Source organism: Passer montanus, unplaced genomic scaffold, assembly GCF_014805655.1.
Source record: "Passer montanus isolate IOZ18808 unplaced genomic scaffold, ASM1480565v1 scaffold63, whole genome shotgun sequence".
Taxonomy (NCBI): Eukaryota; Metazoa; Chordata; class Aves; order Passeriformes; family Passeridae; genus Passer; species Passer montanus.
This window is the reverse complement of record NW_024371371.1, coordinates 616,924-637,863: the sequence shown is the minus strand read 5'-3', so window position 1 is coordinate 637,863 and position 20,940 is coordinate 616,924. Positions and strand designations below refer to the sequence as shown.

General features: G+C 45.1%; 2 protein-coding genes across 5 annotated transcripts; both read right to left on the bottom strand.

The window, feature by feature from the left end:
* Positions 1-5: 5 nt before the first annotated feature.
* Positions 6-1,262, bottom strand: MTERF4 (mitochondrial transcription termination factor 4). The gene is made up of 3 exons (XM_039727924.1): positions 839-1,262; positions 578-762; positions 6-498 (listed from the first exon to the last, which is right to left on the bottom strand). Exons 1-3 carry the CDS (start codon positions 1,260-1,262, stop codon positions 139-141), a joined length of 969 nt encoding a protein of 322 aa, XP_039583858.1. The 3' UTR covers positions 6-138.
* A 223-nt stretch (positions 1,263-1,485) lies between these two features.
* Positions 1,486-20,919, bottom strand: PASK (PAS domain containing serine/threonine kinase). Of its 4 annotated transcripts, none has more exons than XM_039727898.1 (17): positions 20,771-20,916; positions 19,761-19,956; positions 18,873-19,102; positions 17,616-17,786; positions 16,090-16,230; positions 15,373-15,507; positions 14,434-14,718; positions 13,976-14,075; positions 12,297-12,471; positions 8,149-9,017; positions 7,327-7,508; positions 6,731-6,898; positions 5,819-5,944; positions 5,075-5,209; positions 3,490-3,689; positions 2,133-2,266; positions 1,486-1,898 (listed from the first exon to the last, which is right to left on the bottom strand). In XM_039727898.1, exons 2-17 carry the CDS (start codon positions 19,912-19,914, stop codon positions 1,747-1,749), a joined length of 3,357 nt encoding a protein of 1,118 aa, XP_039583832.1. In that variant the 5' UTR covers positions 19,915-19,956; positions 20,771-20,916; the 3' UTR covers positions 1,486-1,746. The 4 variants fall into 4 exon arrangements, with proteins under 4 accessions (XP_039583832.1, XP_039583835.1, XP_039583833.1 ...); XM_039727901.1 differs by having other exon boundaries at positions 18,873-19,063; positions 20,771-20,915; XM_039727899.1 differs by lacking the exon at positions 20,771-20,916 and adding an exon at positions 20,335-20,435.
* Between the last annotated feature and the right edge of the window lie 21 nt (positions 20,920-20,940).

The window sequence follows — 20,940 nt, the reverse complement described above, 5'->3', positions numbered from 1 at the left end:
TGTTGTATTTGACAGATGGGATTTATTGGCACCATGGGGCCCTGCACCCACCCCAGCTTGTGCTGGTGTGGGGTGGGAGCCCAAAGCACCCAGTGTGGGTGCAGCAGCAGGGGAGGGCTGGCACCTCGGAGCCTCACCTCATTCCCGGGCTGTTCTACTTTCATCACTGTCCAAATCATCATCATCATCCTCTGTGTACAGTGCATCCACATCCTCCTCTTCCTCCTTCTCTTCCTCCTCTCGAGCCAGCAGCTTCTTGAAGACCTCAAACTCCTCTGGGGTAGAGTAGGCCAGGCTGGCCAAGAAGTCTTCCTCCGGGAGCTGAAGGATGTCCTTCAGTTTTGGGTTATTAATTTGGGTCTGTCCTTTGTGCGGGGTCTCGTAGAGCCCCCGGCGCTCCAGGAAGATGTGCCGACTGCGGAGCTCGGCAAAGGGCATTTGGAAGAGGCGAGCCTTCACCATCTCCTTCTGCTGGACCCCCATTCTGAAGTAGGCGTACTGCGGGCGGCACGGGGGTGTCAGGCACCGCCCTATTCCCGCAGCCCGTCCCGCCAGCAGCGCGGGTCCCGCTCCTCACCTGGAACTGCTGATGGAGGGTGCGCGGCTCCTCCCGCAGGACGGCGGGGCAGGTCCCCAGCACCTCCCGCAGCTGCTCCGCCGTGAACAGGCAGCGCTCCCGCAGCAGCCGCACCGCCGCCTGCAGCCTCTTGCGGGGCACGTGGAGGAGCTGCGGACAGCGGCTCAGGGCCCGCTGCAGCCGGCCTGCGGGCAGTAGGTCAGCGGGCAGCCCGGCGGCGGAGCCCCGCCGTGCCGCCCGCAGCCCCGCTCGCTGCCCTACCTCCGTCCAGCCCCAGGCGCCGCAGCTCCTCGGCGCGCTCCCGGAGCCGCTCCGTGGGCAGCCGCAGCAGCGCCGGGCTCCGCTCCAGCAGCGCCAGGGCGGCCTCGGCGCTCAGCCCGAGCAGCAGCAGCTGCGCCGCCGCCGCCTCGCGGTGCTCGGGGCCCGGCCGCGACCCCGCCCCGGGCAGCGCCGGGAGCGGGGAGCTGGAGCACGCCGGGCACAAACAGCCCGGGGCTGCGGGCAGAGCGCCTCGTCCGCTCCGATGGCCGCAGAGCCGATCCCCGCCGGGCCGCGGTGCTACAGAACGCAGTGAGGGCGCGTTGTTTGAGATAGCAGAGTCCAAAGCTGTTGCCTTTCCCCAGCACTTCCTCCCAAGCAGCCTGGCCCCGGCTGGCCTGTACCCCAAAATGTTCCTGCTACCCATGTCTCGACCAAGTTCTCTTTATTGAATCTATTTTTTCTTCCCACTATCTGTCTCATCAAAACTGAGGACTGTTTTCCTGAATATAGGCCAGACTCAGATACTAAAGAGAACGACACTACCAACCCAGCCCTCCCACCCAAATAATGTGATTACCTGTCTGGTTTTGAGTCTCCTTTGTGCACACATATTCCAGAAAACCAACAGACATGTTATTATTTATTTATATAATATAGTCATTTATTCATTCACTTTTCAGAAAAATATATAAACTACATATAAAAAGTAAAACCAGGCAATAAAAATATTTCCCAAGTTATGAGCAATTTAAACAGCATTAAAATCTTCGCCTCACATCTTTGAAACATGCCCTGGGTAAGAACAGTAATAACCTGAGTCTATGTGGGTAGCAGCAGGTAACCTTGCAATGGGACCTATCCTGCTGCAGAGCTCAGAGTTTTTAAGTCATCCCTCACTGAAGGAGCCTTCAGAGCGAGGTGTCAGAGGCAAACACCTCGTGCCAGGTGTAATGTGCCAGGTTCACGGGCTGGCGCAGCCAGGGATGCTGTGCCAGCCTGGCCAGGGTCGTGCGCTGCTCTGGGACGGGGTGCAGGAGCCCGGCCAGCAGATCCATGAGCCCTGGCAGAGACAGCACAGGCTGCAGTTCAGGCAGGTTGGGAATGAGAGACACAGTCTATGTTCAAAGAAGGACAAATCCCCCCAAAAAAGCTGCACTGAGCAGCTTCCCACATCGTCACAGAACACATTAGGGAGCATTTTTTCAGTTTTCCCCTTTATTTTGGGGTGAAAAAACACTGCTCATACTTTCCCAGGAGATCTGCTCCTTTTGAAAAGCAAATGGGAAGAGCTCACCTTCAGACACGGGGCGAGGAGGACTCAGGACAGCTGCCAAGGCTTCCTCCAGCTCACAGAAGGGATTCTCCCCAAGCACCAGGGTGTAAAGGGTGATGCCAAGAGACCACATCTCCAGCTCAGGGCCATGGTACCTGTGCAGAGATAAGCTTGCTTCAACTCAGATTGCAACTACAGAGCTGTATGCTAAAGAAAGTGAAAAGAAAAAAACAGCCTTGAAAGCCCTTGCTTCCAATTTTTATTTTAACATAGGAAGTTTGTGGGAATTCTAAGAAGGTTCTCATGTGTTTGAGGAGTCTGCATTATCCTGCTCCAGGAAATAAAAGCAAGCACAGAACAGCCAACCAGTTTCTGCTGATGAGTATGAGGTGTAACATGCACCCAGACTTCCACATACCTAAGCTGGTGACAAGAACTTACCCCTCCACCTTCTTCATCATCAGCCAAAACTGTCAAGTAAATATTTAACTGCAAGAGCAAACACATCCTCCCAGCCCTTTCAAAACAAAAGTTATTTGGAAAAAAATGTTAACTGTCTCAATTCCATCTGAGAAAACATGCCAGTTCCTTCACAGTAAGAGGTGGAACTCCCAGGGCAGAGCTGCTTGCTTCACCTTTCATCTCATTCCCAGCAGGAATTTCCTCTCCTTGCATTGCTTCTCCCCCCACTGCTTTAGGAGGAGGACCCATGGAAACAGCTGTGAAGGAGGAGCAAGATCCATCCAGGCTCGTGCATTTACAGCAGTGCCACCCCTGTGGTGGGGAGCTTTATTGTGGAGCACCAGCTGCCAGGTACAGAGCACTTGGAGAGGGAGAGAAGAGGGAGGAGAGCCAAGATCTAGGCAGCATATCCAAAACAGCAGCGAGAGAAGCTGCAAGGGAAGAATCCTGGAGTCCCAAAGAGCACGAAAATCAGTGGGGAGATGAACAGGGATCAAACTGCAAAAATTCAAATAGAGGGGAGCACGTAGAAAAGAGAACAGAGAGGATGAGAGTGGGAGGATACAAAGCACAGACATGCAAGGAAAAGGTGCAATCAACAGCAATACCTGCTTACTCCACCTCTGAAAAAGCAGCTTTTGCTAGAGAGAGCCTGACAACAGTTTTAGAAACACTTTTGAATATATTCAAGCTTTTACAATTTGATTTCTGTTACTAGAGTGCCCTACTTTGTATGCACTCAGACCTTCACAGTGATTTCTGGCACTGCAGTGCCTTAAATCTGGCTGCATTTCCTGTGGTTGGATGCTCTAGCAGCACTCCAATGGCACAGCAGCTTGGCTTGTGTTCCAGCCCTGCCCACAGGGGTTATTTTTGGTGTGATGGCACAAAAATGACTTTTCAGAGAGTGACATACGGTTTGCCAGACAGCACTTCTGGTGAGCAGTATTCAATTGTCCCACAGAAGGTATAAAATAATTTCCCAGGTTCCAGGTAGGCAGCTGAACCAAAATCCACTAATTTAATTGTGAAGTCTTCAGCAATGACAATATTTTCATCCTTGATATCTCTGTGAAGGATGTTCCTGCAGTGGAGGTACCCAACAGCTGATACAAGCTGGAAGAGACAGAAGGAACTGGGTGTTACTACACAGAGTCCCTGAATAATTGATGCAGCATCACAGCTTTCCCAGAGCCACATTTTGGCTTGTTTTGACACTGCCTAAACAAGATATACATCCTAATGATGGAAACTGAAATGGCCTCAGGCCTGCCTGTCACCATTGCTGCAGACACTTTAAAGAGCCTTTGCTGCTTTCATCTCACAGATGTGCAGGAGGAGGGGATGCTGCAGTCAGGATGTGATTGAGAGCATTGGAGCTCACTGCTACAATCCTGCAAGTTACTCTATTTTTATCCCAGCTTCATTTGGAGGGTCCTTTGGTTTCTCCAGAAGGATATCACTGTGTGCCTTCCATGCTGCAGGATGACAAAGCATTTGAGAGCCAAGTTTGGTATAAATAACATAGTCACTCCTAAAGCCCATTCTTTCTCCTGCACGATTCATGCTTTAATGCCATAATTAAGGATAATATGAGAATGATATCACCTTGGAGATGATCCTGACTCCTACAATGTTTTTAACAAGAAAAGCAGATGGCTGAGGGAGAAAAGTTTCTATTTTTAATATAAATCTGCCTCTGCAGAGAAATGCAGTGCAGATCTGAGGGAACAATTCAGCCTTCCAAACCCCAGGCTGGGTTAAGGAAAGGGCTGATCCATCACAAGGCTAAAGGGACACCTTTGGCTTCCATCTTCCTTCAGCACCCCAGGTGAGGGCAGGGTGGGCACAGCAAAGGTTTTGGGGGGGGTTACCACACACAAGCAATTCCTGCATACCCTAGAGCAAGAATTTACTCCAAAACTCGTGAAGAGAAATTACCTGGGGACTGCTGCTGTGGCTAACTCCCTAAACAAAGGACAATTCAGCCCTCAGGCAAGCTCCTGGCTCATGGAAACGACCCTGAATTACTTTGCATTATGCCACCTTAAAATCCAATATAATTTCTTGATTTAAAGAGCAGAGCCCTTTACTCCTGTAACCAATCTAAACTAAGCACTGAAGTAAATGAAAATGTGGCTTTTTGCAGGCTTGGGGCAGCTTCTGTGAGTTTTCCTCCTCCCTCAGAGGAAATGTGAGTGCTACATGAAGTGTCTGGGTGACAGGGCTGTGAGTTTTCCTGCTAACAGCTGAGGGGCCATGGCTCCACGGGAAACCCTCACAGGCAGGAAGGTCCTGGAAAGGCTTTTTTGTTGTTTCTAAGTAATCCTTACCAAGGTTTCTGCAGGCAGCATTTCAATCAGCCCTACAGAATGGGGGGGAAAGGTTCTGCAAGTATTGAGCACAACTCCAGTGCCAGTTGTCAGCCAGTATTAAGTGGAACAGAATGCTGGTTCTTACATTAACCAATTCTCACCTGCATGGAGCAATTCTGCTCTCACCTGTCTGAATATATAACTTGCTAATGGTTCATCCAAGTTGGGCTGATTATCAATAAATGTAAAGAGGTCCAGACCAGATCCATGCTTCTCCATCACCAGCTGGAAGAAGCAATCATTTTCAAATACATCCAGCACCTATAAATAAAAGACCTGTTTAATCATGTGCTTCATCCTCAAACATTGCCCTTTTTTTAAAAACAAAGACTGTTATCCTCTTGGAGATTTAATTGGTGTATAAAATAATTTTTAAAGTCTCATTTCACTAAGCACAAATGTTTCTTGAAAAGACTACAGCATTAAAACTGGGAGCAGAAATAAATCTGAGAGGAATTCTCTTTCTGAAGCAAAAAACCCAACCAACCAACCAAGAAAACAACAACTCCAAAACCAAAACCAGCAACCTCAAAACAAAGAGTGTGAAACAAGATGTGTCCAGATTATTTACTGAACTGGTACATGTTCAGATGTGACAACACACTTCCAAGATATGCATCTCATCTTGAAATAGCTTTTTTTCTGTTACGAATCCCATCTTCAGATCAGTTTGGGGTAAAAGTGTGGAAGCAAGCAACAATCTGCTGTGACACACCCTCCTAAACAAAACAGGATGAACAGGTTCCTTTCTCTCCTGAAAGGACAGATTCAGTTCAGGACACTTCACTCCTGAAGAGGAACACCAGACACCCAGGATGCAACCAGACCACCTGGGGCAGTGCAAACTGCATCAGTTCCCAGCCACTGTACCTTAATGATGCTGGGGTGCTGCAGCTTCTGAAGGATTGCAATTTCCTGAGTGACCCTCCCCAGGTCAGGATCATCCACCCAGCAGTCCTCCAGCACCCTCTCCTTCCAGATGAACTTCACAATAACCTACAAGGCAACAGCATTCAGCATCATCTGCCAAAGCAGGGCTTGGAGTGTCAGCTAAGTTAATTTCCAGGAAATCTGTTAGTGCCTCACATTACAAGAGGCATGGAAGTGACCCCATGTGATGTGAATAGCTTAAGTATATTTGGATGTGTTTAAATTAATTTAGTCCTAGAAGCCAAATGATACACATAAATGGAATATATTTATTGCTGCTCTCAATTCCAAAGGCTTTGGCAAGCCAGCTCTCTTATCAACCAGTTACAGCACATGGGTGCAGTGGAGGGAAAGAGCACTAAACATCCAACAAGAGAAACACCAGAACTTGCCCTCTGAGCACCCAAAATACTTCTCCTGGAAAAGATACTCCTGAAAAACAATACTTCTCCTGAGAAAGAGGAGGTGCATCATCTCAACACATCTACTCCCCATTCTTGAGTCATGGCACAATACAGATTTTGAGGTTTGCCATTCTCTTTAGTAACAGAAGAATAAAACCTATAATTCTGTTAAGATAACTGTCTACTTCTTTCAACAGGTTCAATTATCTGCATTAATTAGTTAATTAACTCATTCTGCACCTGTTGTCTCAGGTAACATTTATACACCACATCAATGCAAATGTTGTGCTATCCTCTTTCCATTACAGATTTCTGTTTAAATGAAGCAAAACCCCAAACTACCAAAGAGAAGCTTTTGACAGTATAATGTTAACAGAAAATGAATGCTCTAACCTTTCAGTTTTCATCCTGAATTATTATTGCAATAGAGCAACAAGAAATACTTCACCTCCTGCTGATCTTTCTTGCTCCTGGCACTCCAGACAAAGCCAAAAGAGCCTTTGCCAATAAGATTGAGAGTGCTGTAATTTTTTGCATATTCTCCTTCACATGCTCTTAATCCTTCAAGATCTTCAGCTCTTTGGGAATTGTTGAAAAGTGAAGCTGATCTGATGGCCTAAGTACAGATATATGGGTTACAATAAGAGCAAAAAATGACTAGCCACAGAATCACAGTTATGAAAATAATAAATACTGAAAAGAACATCTGCGTGAATAGATAAAATGAGGAATCTTTGGTACTGATAGTGACGACTGCACTACATATATATATATATATATATCTTAATGAGTGTCCTGCAGTTTGGAACTGCACTGTTCAGGCTGGACAGGTAACTACACTAAGCCCCACACCACAAGTGTTACAAAATAGCAACTGAGATTTTGTTTTAGTATATTTAAAAAAAAAAGTAGGGAAAAAAAAAAGAAACTAACATCCACCCCACCAACTCATGTCATTAATTTGAAAACCCTTTTGACTTTAGCTTCAGCTTAGCAGTCAAACAAAGAGAGATATGTTCAATATTCAAAGGCAGGATTTCTTACTTCTCCAAGACTTTTAGTAGAAAGATCAGCAACAGATTGGGAAGAGTTTGCCAGGCTGGCAAGCAAATGCTGAGTCTTTGCTACAGCTTCTTTTTGGCTCTGTGAAATGTCTTTCAGCACCCAGACACAGAAAAGCACAGAGGGATCCTGCAGCTCTGCACATTTCACCTCGAAGAGTATGCCTGGGGAAACAGGTGAGGAAATGAAAATTCCAGAATGTAACTTTAGTGCTGAACAAGACCACAGGTGTTTTAGGACAAAATTGAGAGCTCTTGACAAAAAGTGCAGAATTTGGGGAAGTGCTCAGTAAAGAATCTTCAGAGGGGCTGACAGCAGCACAGCTGTTCTAGAGGTACCTATCAGCTGCCTCCAGCAGAGACCTGTCAGTGTCCAATTGTGATACTTCATTTCACACTGGTATTCTAGATTACATAAAAACATGGATTTTATTCAACAAGCCATGGAATGCAGCTGAAGGAGTGAATGAAGCAAATTCCATTATACAATTTTAATGCAATTTACAGTTTTACTGGAGTAAAACTGGAGTTTGTGTTTTCTGTTCAGAAAAAGTTGTCAGGTTCACAATTTTTAATTGTGTCTTGAGAGTATTAGGGGATTAATTTCTTACCAACTTTGTATTTGATACCACCTCCTTTTCTGATACCCTCTGGGTAAACTTAAATACCATTTTTTTTCTTCTAGATGCTTCTTCCTTCCTCTCCACTGTGACTTTTCTAACCAGAACTGTCTGCATTCTGCAAAACTGTGGGTGAAAAGGAGCACCCCAATAAGAGTTTGGGAAGGGGACAAGGTTTCACTTACTGAATTGTGAACCATCTCTGTGACAGCAATTCCCAGTGTAGCTGCCTTCCAGAATCTCCCAGGCCAAAGGAGCTGCTGGATTTAGCCTGCCTCCTTGTTTCACTGGGGTGGATGTTACTTTGATCTCCATATTTTGCTGCCTGAGGAAGTGACAGTGTTCTTCAGGCCTTCCTTTGCTTTGCAGGGGATTTCTGTTGGAGCTGTCCCCCACAGCTTCTGCAAGGGTTTCAGGTTTCTCAGGAAATGCTTTGGAGCATTCCTCAGACTTTTGTAAATGCCTTCTGGAGGCCAGCCATCCAGAATCAGCTTCTGTGGCAGCATCACTCAGCAGCTGCTTTCCCTGATGAGTGGGAAAGGCACAGTTGGTCCCAATTAGCACATTGGAGTCTTCTGCATCAGAGCAGCATCCTCCTACAAGAGCTGCAGTAACACCTAAAGAACTGTGTGAGTTCCCCTTGACACCAGTATTCAGCCCCAGTACCTCAAGAGCAGAGCAAATACAGTTCAGTTCAGATTCTTTCACATTTTCAGAGGTTGTGGCAGCTCCTGGTGCAGAAGCACTGCAGCCTGGTTTATTTCCTGAGCAAACATCACAGCCAGTTTTTCTTTCACATGCAAAGAAGGTAGAAGGATCATTTAGCAGGCAGCTGTCAACAGCAATATGCTCCAGGCTGGAATGTTTTGCATCACACATGGAGTTTGTTTTTGACACCTGCCCTGGAACCATGTGGCTTTTCAAGTCTTGTCTGCAGTTCAGAGCTGTCCCAGGCCATGGCTCATCCACTGTTGGTGTTCCAGGTGAGTTCCAGGTGCCTTCAGAAGGCAGCTTCACTGGGTCACAGGCTGCTGCTTTTAGCTTGTCCTCCAGTCTGGAACAAACAGGCAAGAGTTACTGCAGGACATCCTGCACTGTGACAGCTTCTCTCTGCAGTCTCCAAGTTGTGACCTAAATCCCACCGTTGTGAGTCAGGTGGTGGGTGAGGGAGCCTTGCAGAGAGATCTTTTGAGAATTATTTGATCCTGAAGTTTCCACTGTTCTGCACTGTGCCACTGCTCTGATTGTGTCAAGCCAGCCTTTGGGATAAGGCTGAGAGCCCATCTGTAGCAAGGCTGTCCTCAGTGCAAAGACTCAAAGTTATCAGCAACATCATGATTACAAAATAAAAAAACTGTCCTGCTGTATAATACCCATTTAAATATGGTCACTGTTTAAAACCTGGACCAATAGATTTATTTCAAGTTAAAAAGCAAAAGGCAGAAAGCTGTTGGCACAGGCATCCAAAATCCTGACAAATTTACCAAAGAAGAGCAGGTACACTCAAATGGCACTCTTTCCCTATGGATAATTTCCTTCTCTAGCTTAATTTCTAAATATAAATCATAAACCATTTACCACCACAAAAAAAAAAAAAACCTAATCCCCATGGCAGGTGTTTTGCCAGTTGATGGGGGTGATGGAATGGGCACTGACACTAATGGAAAGAATTGTCTTATTTTACTGTTAATATTGAGGCAACACAGAAGAAAAAAAGATACATTTGATAAAACAATAAGGTTATTACCCACTCAGCTTTAGCAATAAGCAAAAATAAACAAGGTGATGCATCTAATCATTACTACAGGAGAAAGAAAAGTGATTGAGAAAGATCCATCAGCAATTGCCTAAATACCATCATCCAGAGTCTGCAATTGCTGGGGAGCACCTTTTTTCAGTGAGGACCTGGAGAACCCTTCCCACAATTGGGAAAATCCCATGCAATGCACCTACTTGTAAGTGAGGTCTCCAAGTTTGCCCAAAAAAGGGGTCCAGCTTTATAGGCCCAAATCAAACAGTCCAAATGACTTTTTGTGCAGAAAACATCTGGGTCTGATGGCCCACTTCCCAACCAGCCAGGGCCAGGCTGAGAGGATTTTGCCTAAAATACTCTACTAACAAGCCTCCAGGCAGAACCCTTCCCACAATTGGGAAAATCCCATGCAATGCACCTACTTGTAAGTGAGGTCTCCAAGTTTGCCCAAAAAAGGGGTCCAGCTTTATAGGCCCAAATCAAACAGTCCAAATGACTTTTTGTGCAGAAAACATCTGGGTCTGATGGACCTGATGGTTGGTTCCCAACCAGCCAGGGCCAGGCTAAGAGGATTTTGCCTAAAATATTCTACTAACAAGCTTCCAGGGATATCTGTTGGGACAATTTCTTAATATACCTTACACAAGGTTAGACAAATGTCTCTACAACAGCAGGTCTGGCATTAAGAACAACTAATAGAAATGTTTTGACCATCTATTTTTAACTAAAGAACCTTGATGGCACTAATAACATCATGCTCAATATTCATCTTGTAAGTCAATTTGGTGCTCAGGCCTCAGCAGGATGCTCCCAGTCTTAAAAACAGAAGTTCCCTTGTCTGTCCAACAGGAGATGGATGTCTCCATGCATCAGGGTTTGGAGATATGCTGTGACAGAAACCCAAGCCCTGAAAAAACAGCCATTGCCCAGCTACCTGTAATACTGTAGACTAAATCAATTAGTTTTATGTTAGGCCATTAATAATGGAACTGTTTAGGAAGTATGCAGAATATCTACATCAGGTCACTTGTGTGATGAATTTTAAAATGACCACATTTAAAACCTTTTTATCCACCTAAAGTGTTTGCTTAATGTACTCATTGATTTCCAGAATTATACCATGTTCAAAAATCTCTAACAGGGAAAATACAAAAGCTTAATACAGCTTTATAGAGTTCATATAAATACATGTACCTTTAATAATCCATCCAGGGCACAAGGTATTTTGCAAACATTTCCATTAGTAAAAATGCAGCATAGAAAAACAATGAAGCAGAGCACTTACAGTCCTTACTTACAAGTATGATACGAGAGATATCATACACAAAAAAATGACACTATCAGCCTCTTTAAAAAGCAGCAAGATCTGTGCTGTAATAGTCTATACCTTAAAATGGATAGTAAATATTTACTGTGGTGGAGAAAACCACAACTGGAGCAGAGTTGTAGCTAGAAGCCCTGAAAAAACAGCCATTGCCCAGCTACCTGTAATACTGTAGACTAAATCAATTAGTTTTATGTTAGGCCATTAATAATGGAACTGTTTAGGAAGTATGCAGAATATCTACATCAGGTCACTTGTGTGATGAATTTTAAAATGACCACATTTAAAACCTTTTTATCCACCTAAAGTGTTTGCTTAATGTACTCATTGATTTCCAGAATTATACCATGTTCAAAAATCTCTAACAGGGAAAATATAAAAGTTCAATACGGCTTTATAGAGTTCATATAAATACATGAGAAATAAATAAATGCAGAACTGTACCTTTAATAATCCACCCAGGGCACAAGGTATTTTGCAAACATTTCCATTAGTAAAAATGCAGCATAGAAAAACAATGAAGCAGAGCACTTACAGTCCTTACTTACAAGTATGATACGAGAGATATCATACACAAAAAAATGACACTATCAGCCTCTTTAAAAAGCAGCAAGATCTGTGCTGTAATAGTCTATACCTTAAAATGGATAGTAAATATTTACTGTGGTGGAGAAAACCACAACTGGAGCAGAGTTGTAGCTAGAATTGTTAATGTGGAAGGCTTAAAATTTGACTAAGGTAGGCCACGAGCATCTTGGCATATGCACTTCTACAGAATTTATAACATTGTAACAAGAAAAAGATCTGGAAATGTACAAGAAAAAATGGCAGGACTTCAGGAACACAGTACCCTCTTTTAATGGATGACCTGACAGTTAACCAGAGGAATAACACTTAGAATTGCCTCCAGGTAACCTGACTGCAGTGCAACACCAGCTGGAAGGAGATAAACATCCACTTTTCATGATTAGTGAGCCTAATTACCTTAGTCTGGATGAAACATTTGGTCCCCTTTAGAGCTGCAATTTCTGTACCTTTACAATGGTAGCTTGTGCAGATAGAAATAAAAATGTAAGGCAGGGACAGCTCAGCCTGTCTTGCAAACAGCACGCAGATTCTAAAGACAGCAAAGCATGGAAGGCTCTTGCTACACCTTCCCACAGACATCAAACAGGTGAAAAAATCAGCTTTTGCTGGTGATTGCCATCACAGCTCTTCATTTTCCCAAGTGAATATGCAGTCTGTGAAATGCCTACCTGTTATTGGGGGTGGATGCTGCTTCAGGAGGTGAGGGAGGAGGAAAGAAACTGGTCCCATTCTTTTGTTTATTCTCATCATGTATTAATTTGTCATCTTTGTGTTGTTGCTCCAATTTCTGCTCTTCATCTCTTGACAGAAGGTGTGCTAAAGATGCAGCCAAGAAGCTGCTCTCTGTACCAAACAGGAAACAAAACCACACCAATTTAAACTTGTATATTTAGGCTTCGGAGGCTACAGTGATTAAAAATAAACTTGGAGCTGCCTTGGTTTGTCTCTTTCCTAAGGAATTGAGTATAAAAGGCTTGATTGAGGCAAACCAGTCAAAATACAAGCATTCCACTCTACTTTGAGAAATCACCACATGCAGGAATCTACATGTTTTAGGGCTGCCAAAATTTGCTTTTCTAGCAAAGCTCTTGGGCAGATATTGGTATCACACATTAGCTACTTCAAGTTCAGAGGCCTAAAAAATGCCAATAATGTAAAGAGACTGAAATCAAAATGATCATACAGCAGCAGCATTAAAAAAAAAGCTCAAACTACACATATACAGCCCATTCCAAACAAATGTAGTGGAAAGGTTTGGACTGGATTTATGTAACTCACTGAAACTGTAAGATAAAAAGAGTCTAAACATGTTTGGAAGAAAAGGAGAGGAAGTTCTTTCCTTCCCCAGTGATAACAGATCAGAAGAAAAAGATGAGTTTGGAAGATGAAGTAAACCAAGTATTACTGCTGCAGAAGAAGGTAATGAGTGAACAAATCTAGATTTGAATCTAGAACAATGTTTAATTAGTAACAGCTGAGTGCCAACAATGCTTCCTCACTGAAGAACTGAACTACTCCTACATTAGGGGCATCATTTCATCAAAGAACTACCTAAGAAATTGTACACTGTTTACTAAATCTTCTTTGTTCCAGTGGGTGCATTGGTTTCAGCACAGACCTGCATTTCTAAGCAAAGAGAAAAAAAAAAATAGGGGAAAAAGGAGACAAAACCAGCCTAAAATGTGATATGGATGAAAGCATGAACTTGCTGGTGTTCTCTGTGTTGGGCAGAGCTGGCTGGAAAAGACAGATATGGAAACATGAGGCTTCTTTGCTTCTCTTTATTCATGCTGTGTTCAGAGAAGTAACATTTTGGTAAATTCTGATGCAAACTGCATCAGAGGAATAAGTGATGTCTCCCTGATTGAAATACAGCAACCATAACACTGACTATTAGCCAGCAGCACAAGCCAAGTCAGAATATTAGATTTTTCCCTTAAAATATTAATCCTAAGTAGCTACAGCTCTGCTGCAATACAGTCACAAAAGCTATATTTCACACATTTTAAAATACCATAGGGTATTTTAGCAGGGAAGGGAGGGAAGGAAGGGAGGAAGGGAAGTGCTTGTTAAGTACAAAGTATTCTCTGTTCTCACTGTAATTTCCAAATTGGATATTCAGTTTTATCTTCTTGGCAACGAAGAGAGAAGCTCAATCTTAGGTGAACAATTCTCTTTACCTGAGGTTATAGTGGAAACCTGATTTAAAAACTGCATGGATGGGCATTGCTTTTATGAAGAATGTTCTCTTTTTGTGGGTGAACCTCTTGTTCTGCTGTTTCCCCTTGGTTACAGCAGCCAGAGCCAGCTGTATGGCAGGCACTGACACCTGCCAAAAGGCACTCACCTTCTGTCCCTGTGGGATCATCCAGAGGAGGTAAAGGCAAAGAGCAGCCACTGCATCTTTTCATGTTGTTATAGAAACCAGGGATCAGGAATGTAATGTTCTAAAACAAAGAACAAAACCTTATAAAGCTAGGCCAACTCTCACAGGGTGGGGGCAAATGCTGACAATCTCTGTCTGTGAGCCTGATTCTCATGGACAGCCAGGCAAAAGTGATCCACATGACCAATGGAGAACACAGGACTGTGCAGCTTGCTTTGGGCCACTTGAAATCCATAGCAGCTCCTCAGCACTGCAAGTCTCAGCAATTCCAGCATGGGAATTTGCATCCCACACCTCACTCAATAAACATGTGGAACACAGGGGTTTTGGGATGGCAAGGAGTGTAAAACAGCTTCACAATTCCAGTGGGTATGCTGCCACATGTATCAGTCTTCTGGGAGGATATGAACTTATCTTACCTTTCCCAACAGCTCTTTCTTCTCATAGCCAAAGAGCATTAAAGCAAAACTATCCGTGATGCCACAGATGATTCCATCTGACTGGACAGTGATCAGGCCACTGATGGTGGAGAAAACCACAACTGTAGCAGAGTACTGATAGCTTGGGAGAGAGCCTTCTGCCTGTGGAATCTCATCTTCCTGCATTGCTTGCTCCTGCTCCACGTGGCTGACTTCCAGCTTTAAACTGAGAGGAAACAGGGTGCCCTCTCTGCATCGACCTGCAGCTCGCTGGATCCTGAGGGTCTGAGCAAAGAAAAAATCCCAACCAAGCAAAAGTCAAACAGAAAACCTCTAACCAGATGTTCTGGGTTTATTGCATTGTTTGTATAAAATGACACGGGAATTCTCAAAAAAAGGAGCAGAAAAAGAAAAGGAACCAATCTTGTGAGTATCAAAATGAACAACATCTGGCTTTTTAAGGATTTGGAATCCAGTGTTGAAATACTGAATAAATATGCTGAAGATGAAGACCAGTCTATGTTGCAGCTTATCAACAAATTAGGCATTAATAAGAAGGCCTCCTTCAACTCCCTATCTGCCCATTTTCATGGCATTTGCAAGACCTGGGTATTCTTTCACTCCTCAGATAGACATGATTGAAATGGGCTAAAGAATTAAAAGGAATCTTAAAAACCTTACAGAGAGAGCACGGTGTCTCACAAAGCTAGGACTGAAGAAAACTGTCTTTGACCAGGCCAGATTCCAGTGAGAAATCAGGGCATAGTCTCATCCAGGTTAGGAACTCTTCAGACAGCAGCTCCACAAAAAGGCAGCCCACCCTTTCCAGGGGAATCAGGCTTCTCCTGAAAAGGCTTTCTTCTGTAATGTAAGGAGGAAAGCAGCATGCACTGCAAATGGGAAGGCTGTGGAAGAATGAGGCTGGTGCTTGTACTATACCTTTGGGATTTTTTTGCCTAGAGGAGGGATCTGCACAGAAGGAATCAGGTCCTTTATGTGGAGTCCAACTACTGTTTCCAATGTTGGGTAGCCATGGAGATGAGCATAAAGGAGATCACAGGATGTAATTTTTCCCTGGGGAGGAAAATTTAGAGGATTGTTAAAATTTTAACATTTTAGCCACAGTCCACTCAATGCTTTGACAATGGTTTCTGCAGTTACCTAAGCAGTGGCAGGAAATTTCATTCTGCTGTCCTTTGGTGGACACAACTCACTCAGTAAAAGCAGACCCAGCATAAAAAAATATTCCCATATCACTGTGCAGGGAGCCTGCCTTTTGCCCAGGAGAGAGGCAGAGGTGTCCAGTGCTCCTCACAGAACTGTTCCTCAGCCAGATCATCCCTTCACAAGGACATCCATACCCCAAAGTACCAACCCCCTGCCAAACCAACACTGCTCAAGATAAGATGTCCCCTGAGGAGAGAGAGTGCATTTCTGTGTGGGTTATCAAACACATCAGGGTGAGCCTCACCAGAGATCCATGCACAGCCCCTGCATGCACAGCCCCTGCATGCACAGCCCTGCTTTCAGGCCCTGCCACGGACACACTCCATGTTCACAAACAGCAACCTGTGCCTGCTGCCTTTCAGACACCTTCCACTCCCACTCAAACTCTCACAAATTGCAATCTGGTTTGGTTGTTAGGAAAACACTTACCTCAGCTGTGAAGGAGACACGAGCTGAAAGTCTCTCCACTGGTTCCAGCACAACCACACAACGCTGGCTGTCCTTGCTTCTTATTTGCCTCAGCCAGACTGAGACAGGGATCTTCTCATTGAGGTGGCCAAGAACATCCACCTTCCCACCAGATTCAGAAATGGAGACATGACTTACTAAGACTGTGGTCACTTAGAACAAATTTCAAACAGGAGTAAGAAACTGAGCCAAGATACCTCCCTATCATTATCAGAAAAACACCAGACATGACTTACTAAGACTGTGGTCACTTAGAACAAATTTCAAACAGAGTAAGATACTAAGCCAAAATATTTCTCAGCCATTATTAGAAAAACACAATTTCTTGACTACTTACTAGTATTTTATGGGAACACAAAGAGTTTTAATACAGAGATTAAAATGTCTGAAAATAAGACAAAATGTTGCTACTTTTGTACCACCTCTCCTCGCCTCAGGAAGTCTAAAGGCATAAAGACTTCAGAATAATAAATGTACCACTCTAACACCTTGCATGCAGTGTGAAGTGCCTCTCAGAAATGTCCTATTTAAGGGATGTCCCATGGTGCTAATGAACACTCGCAATTAGTAACACAGTCCTTACTTTCTGCTGCAAAAACAGCAGTTTAATTTCTTTTGGGAGGAAATTCTTCTAGATCAGAAAATGTTTGTTTATCTCATAGCCTGCAAGGCTCATCCCAAACCTTTTATGATTTTTATATTATCTTGACAGAATGGGTTTATGACTTACACACTGAATCCTATAAAGTATTTGGAACAGCTTAGATTAAATGCCTCTGTGAGACATTTAATTTTAATTCTCACTGAATCAAACTTAGATCTTTGCCCCCACACCATATCCAACTGAGGATTCAGGAAGATAAGGCTCTGAGATACCAACAGTTTCAGTTCAAAAATAACACACCAGAAAGGATATGAGCTCATTTTCCAAGGACTCTCTAGTGACAATTCACAACAGCAGCAAAAGAAAATAACATGGAGATTTTCTCATGCAGCTCTCTTATAAATAACCCCATTCTAGGCAAAAATAAATTCCACTCTTTTGCACTAACTATGCTGTTTTGACACAGACATTTCACAGCATTTCAATGGCTTCAACCTTTATAATATGCACAATCTAAAGATAATTTAAAATATATTTTTAAGGACCAGACATTTGGGACATTTTCCACAATAGATTTTTTTCATTAAAAAATCTAATGTCCTTTAAGTTCTGATTTGATCATGTCACAGTGACTCCATGTGTTGACAGCTGCAAGGTTCTCATGGGTGTCCCCTTGAATCATCTTTTGCCCTTTGAATTCCCACACCTGCAAACTTTTAAACCAAACACTCCTGCAAATGACACAATTGCCAAATGACCACAGAGTTAAATATATCAGGAAATTATGTAGAAAATGTAAAAAAAAAAAAAACAACAAACCCAAACCAAAGCCTACAAAAGCACTTCATGTGGTGGAGAGTATTTCCTTGAACATTTCACATACCACAGCTCCAGAAACCACTGATGAACATTCAGAAGTTTCCAGGTACTCCTCACCCACTGCTTCCCAAGCCTCTTGGCCAGATTTGGATATCAAGTGGGACAGCTTTTGACCAATGAGTTCCTGGCTACTGCACCCAAGCAACTTGCAAGCTTGGTCATTGGCCACTAGGATCTAGAAAAGAACAGAAAAAAACAAACCTAAACAAAGAATAAAATGTTTTAAGAGCTCATCGTCTCCTCAGGTTGTTGCTTTAATGTGTTTAATGTAATATCCCTTTCTCTTGGTGGAAATAAAATGTTTTTTTACAATTCTGAGTTCATTATAGGTTCTTATTCTAGGACATCCCTTGCCCACACATCTTTTTGGTTAGGAGGTTTTGAGCCATTGCTTTCCTTTTAGGTTTCCTGCTTTCTTTTAACTGTAAACAATGACATCCATGGAGGCAAAACTACAACATTTCATTTGCAAGCAAAGCCCAGGCAGCCACAAAATTGCATCCAAGCTCAGAGGTGTGCAGTGATCACACTGCTCACACTGGAGCCTGTGCAATGGAGCAAGTTGGGGCTCAGTGTCATCAAACTAAACTCTCAGCTCAAGCTAAAACATGGCACAGCTCTTTACAGGTGTCAGAACCCATTTTTAGATTCTTCTCAGACAGGAACAGAGAAATTCTTTCCCTTCCAATGCAAATGAAATGTTTACTGGGGCAGATAAAGGAATCTTGTGCCACCACAAACACGTTTCAGGGTTGGTACTTCACAGAGAGAAGGCTTGAAGCACATTCTGCTCTTCCTTTCTTCCCTCATGTCACTCCACAGCTGCATTCTTACAGAACCATTGAATCCCAGAATGGTTTGGGTAGGACAGGACCTCAAAAACCATCCACTTCCACCCCCCTGCTGTGGGCAGGGACACCTTCCACCAGCCCAGGCTGCTAAAAGCCTTATCCAGCCTGGCCTAGAACATTTCCAGGAATGGGGAGTCCACAACTCCCTGGCCTGTGTGAGAAAAGCCTCAATAAATCCTTGCTTCTGCTGTTACTGTGTGTGTTTTACTAACTACAACCTGCCATGGAAACAAACCCATCAGCCTTTAGAAGACTACTGAGCTGGAGCAGACTACAAAATACCTTCATGGCACTGATTTCCTGCAGACACACAAGAGAAAAACAGTGATTTCAGCCTGCTGTCACACAGCCTGCAGCCCCTCTGGGCAGCTGGGTGCTGCAGCTTGTGCTGCAGGTTGTGCTGCAGGTACCTCTGTTGTGCTGGCATCCACGGTGAAGACGGCTCGGTTTGGGTTGCGTGCAGCAGCTGGGAGGTGCTGGCTGGATTCCTCCCCAGCTGGGCCGTGCAAAAAGGAGCAAGAGCTTCCAGGGGAAGCAGAGAGAGAGGCAGAATCCCACCGAGCCCACGGGTTACCAGTTCTGCTGGCACAAATGTGACGAGCTGTCAGAGAAGACAAACAGTAAGAGCTGCACTTCTCCCCTGTGAAAACATAAAGGTCAGCAGTGTTGCTGTAACAGGAGTATCAGAGGAATAAATTAAAGAAAAAAAAAGCTGGCAGCAACTGTCAAGTAATCCCAAAATACATGCTTCTAGATTTTTAAAGAAAATAAAATCAGTGAAACTAAAGAAAGCAGAAACTTTTCTAATAAATTTGTCTTTTTGAATCTGGAACACATAAGCTTAGTCCATACCACTTGCCAACATTCAAAAGTTTTAACCAGACTAGTTAACTTTTATTTTTTACTTAGCAGTTTTTTAAATGTTTTGAAATATCTCTAATTAAAAAAGAAACAGTCATTAAATAATTGCACTAAGTGCTTAAGCTCTTACTAAAACCTGCATTAGCTGGAAGCCACTTAATTAACTGTTCACAGCATGTGACACTGAAATATCTGTGTCCACACCACTGTCCTAGGCTACAAAGTGCCAAGAGATTGCACAACAATTTTCAAAGGTTCTGGGAGCACCTATCCAGTAATGTTTTCCCTATGAGCTCTCCCAGCCTGCAGCAATCCCTGGCTCAGGTGCTCACTGAACAAGTGCATCCCGGCAGATCCATATTGCTGTTATCTCTAGGTTTGAGGAAGGGGAAGATCTGAAACTGCCCAAAAGCTTCGTGGGAGCTCAGAGTGCTCACCAGGCAGTGATGCTCCAAGCTGACAGAGCCCTGAGAGACGACTCCTCCTGCTTCTGCTGCCCCAGGGGAAGGATCTGCTCAGCAGATCAGAGTCATTCAGGTGAGTAAGGACTGATGGAGACAGTAGGGCCCCTTCAGAGGGGCTGTAAGCCATGATCACACTGGTCACCAGCCACGCCTAGGGAGCCACCACCACCTGCAAGAGAATGAAAGGACACGGAGTCAGGCCTGCAGCAGGGACCGGCGCTGGCAGGTGACGATGCCTTGCCATCCACAAGCCTGCAAGTGACAGCAAAACGCTCATCCCTGAGCGTCCTGCTCTGTGCTCGGTCTGTGTGGTTAGCACAGAGCTGGATAAGCATCCCGCCCGGGTGAGGGCTCCATCTCTCTGGACTATCCACGGAAAATCTGGATTCTGCGATCCTCCTGGGCCCCTTCCAACCCAGAGGCTTCTGCAGGACGCAGTGACCGACAGGACTCCACCGCCGCATCTCCTTCTGTCAGCGCTGCTCAGCTCCCTCCCCTCTTTCTGCTGGCTTTGACACCACAACCTTTGGGTAACTCGGAAACTCACTGGCAGTTCTGAATCGGCAAGTGCAGCGCAGCCTCCCTCACACCCGGGCAGCCGGCCGGGCCCGCGGCTCGGGGACGGGACGGGACAGAACAGGACAGGACGGAGCAGGACAGGACAGGACGGGAAGTCTGAAGACGGGACAGGAGGGGACGGGAGCGGTCGGGTCGGGTCGCTCCGGTGACGGCCGCGGCCCCTCAGGGCGGCCGCCCCAGGCGCGCAGGGGAGGCGGGCGGGACCGGGCAGCCACGGCGCCAATGAGCACAGGCGCTGTGCGAGCGGCACGGAGAGCAGCAAATGGGGCACGAGCGCGGGAGGAGGCAAAACAGCCCGCGGGCCCGGCCGGTCGTTGGTCCCGCCGGCCTCCCCGTCCGCTTTCCCCTTCCCCGCCGCCGCCGCCACACGCCGTGCCCGCGCTCCGCGAGGCAGCGCGGCCCACCTGCTCCGGGGGCGGGGGGCTGCGGGTGTAAAGCCCTTCCGCGGGGGGATAGCTGTTCGTCCCAAGGGTTTGTAGGCGGGAGGATGGGACCGAGAGCAGCGCGTAACGCGTCCGGCTCCAGGCGCCGGCAGAGGGGCGCAGCTCCCGGCCGCCTCCCGCACAGAACTACA

What these genes read in the sequence shown, in the direction of transcription:
- MTERF4 (XM_039727924.1), bottom strand. Translation starts at nt 1,262, where the DNA reads ATGGGTAGCAGGAACATTTTGGGGTACAGGCCAGCCGGGGCCAGGCTG. An exon ending in GCGCCTGGGGCTGGACGGAG is followed by an intron (nt 763 to 838) that starts GTAGGGCAGCGA and finishes TACTGCCCGCAG; the next exon opens with GCCGGCTGCAGCGGGCCCTG. An exon ending in CCCTCCATCAGCAGTTCCAG is followed by an intron (nt 499 to 577) that starts GTGAGGAGCGGG and finishes TGCCGCCCGCAG; the next exon opens with TACGCCTACTTCAGAATGGG.
- PASK (XM_039727898.1), bottom strand. Translation starts at nt 19,914, where the DNA reads ATGGCTTACAGCCCCTCTGAAGGGGCCCTACTGTCTCCATCAGTCCTT. An exon ending in GCATCCACCCCCAATAACAG is followed by an intron (nt 9,018 to 12,296) that starts GTAGGCATTTCA and finishes TGTTTGTTCCAG; the next exon opens with ACTGGAGGACAAGCTAAAAG. An exon ending in CAAGTTATATATTCAGACAG is followed by an intron (nt 3,690 to 5,074) that starts GTGAGAGCAGAA and finishes TGTCTCTTCCAG; the next exon opens with CTTGTATCAGCTGTTGGGTA.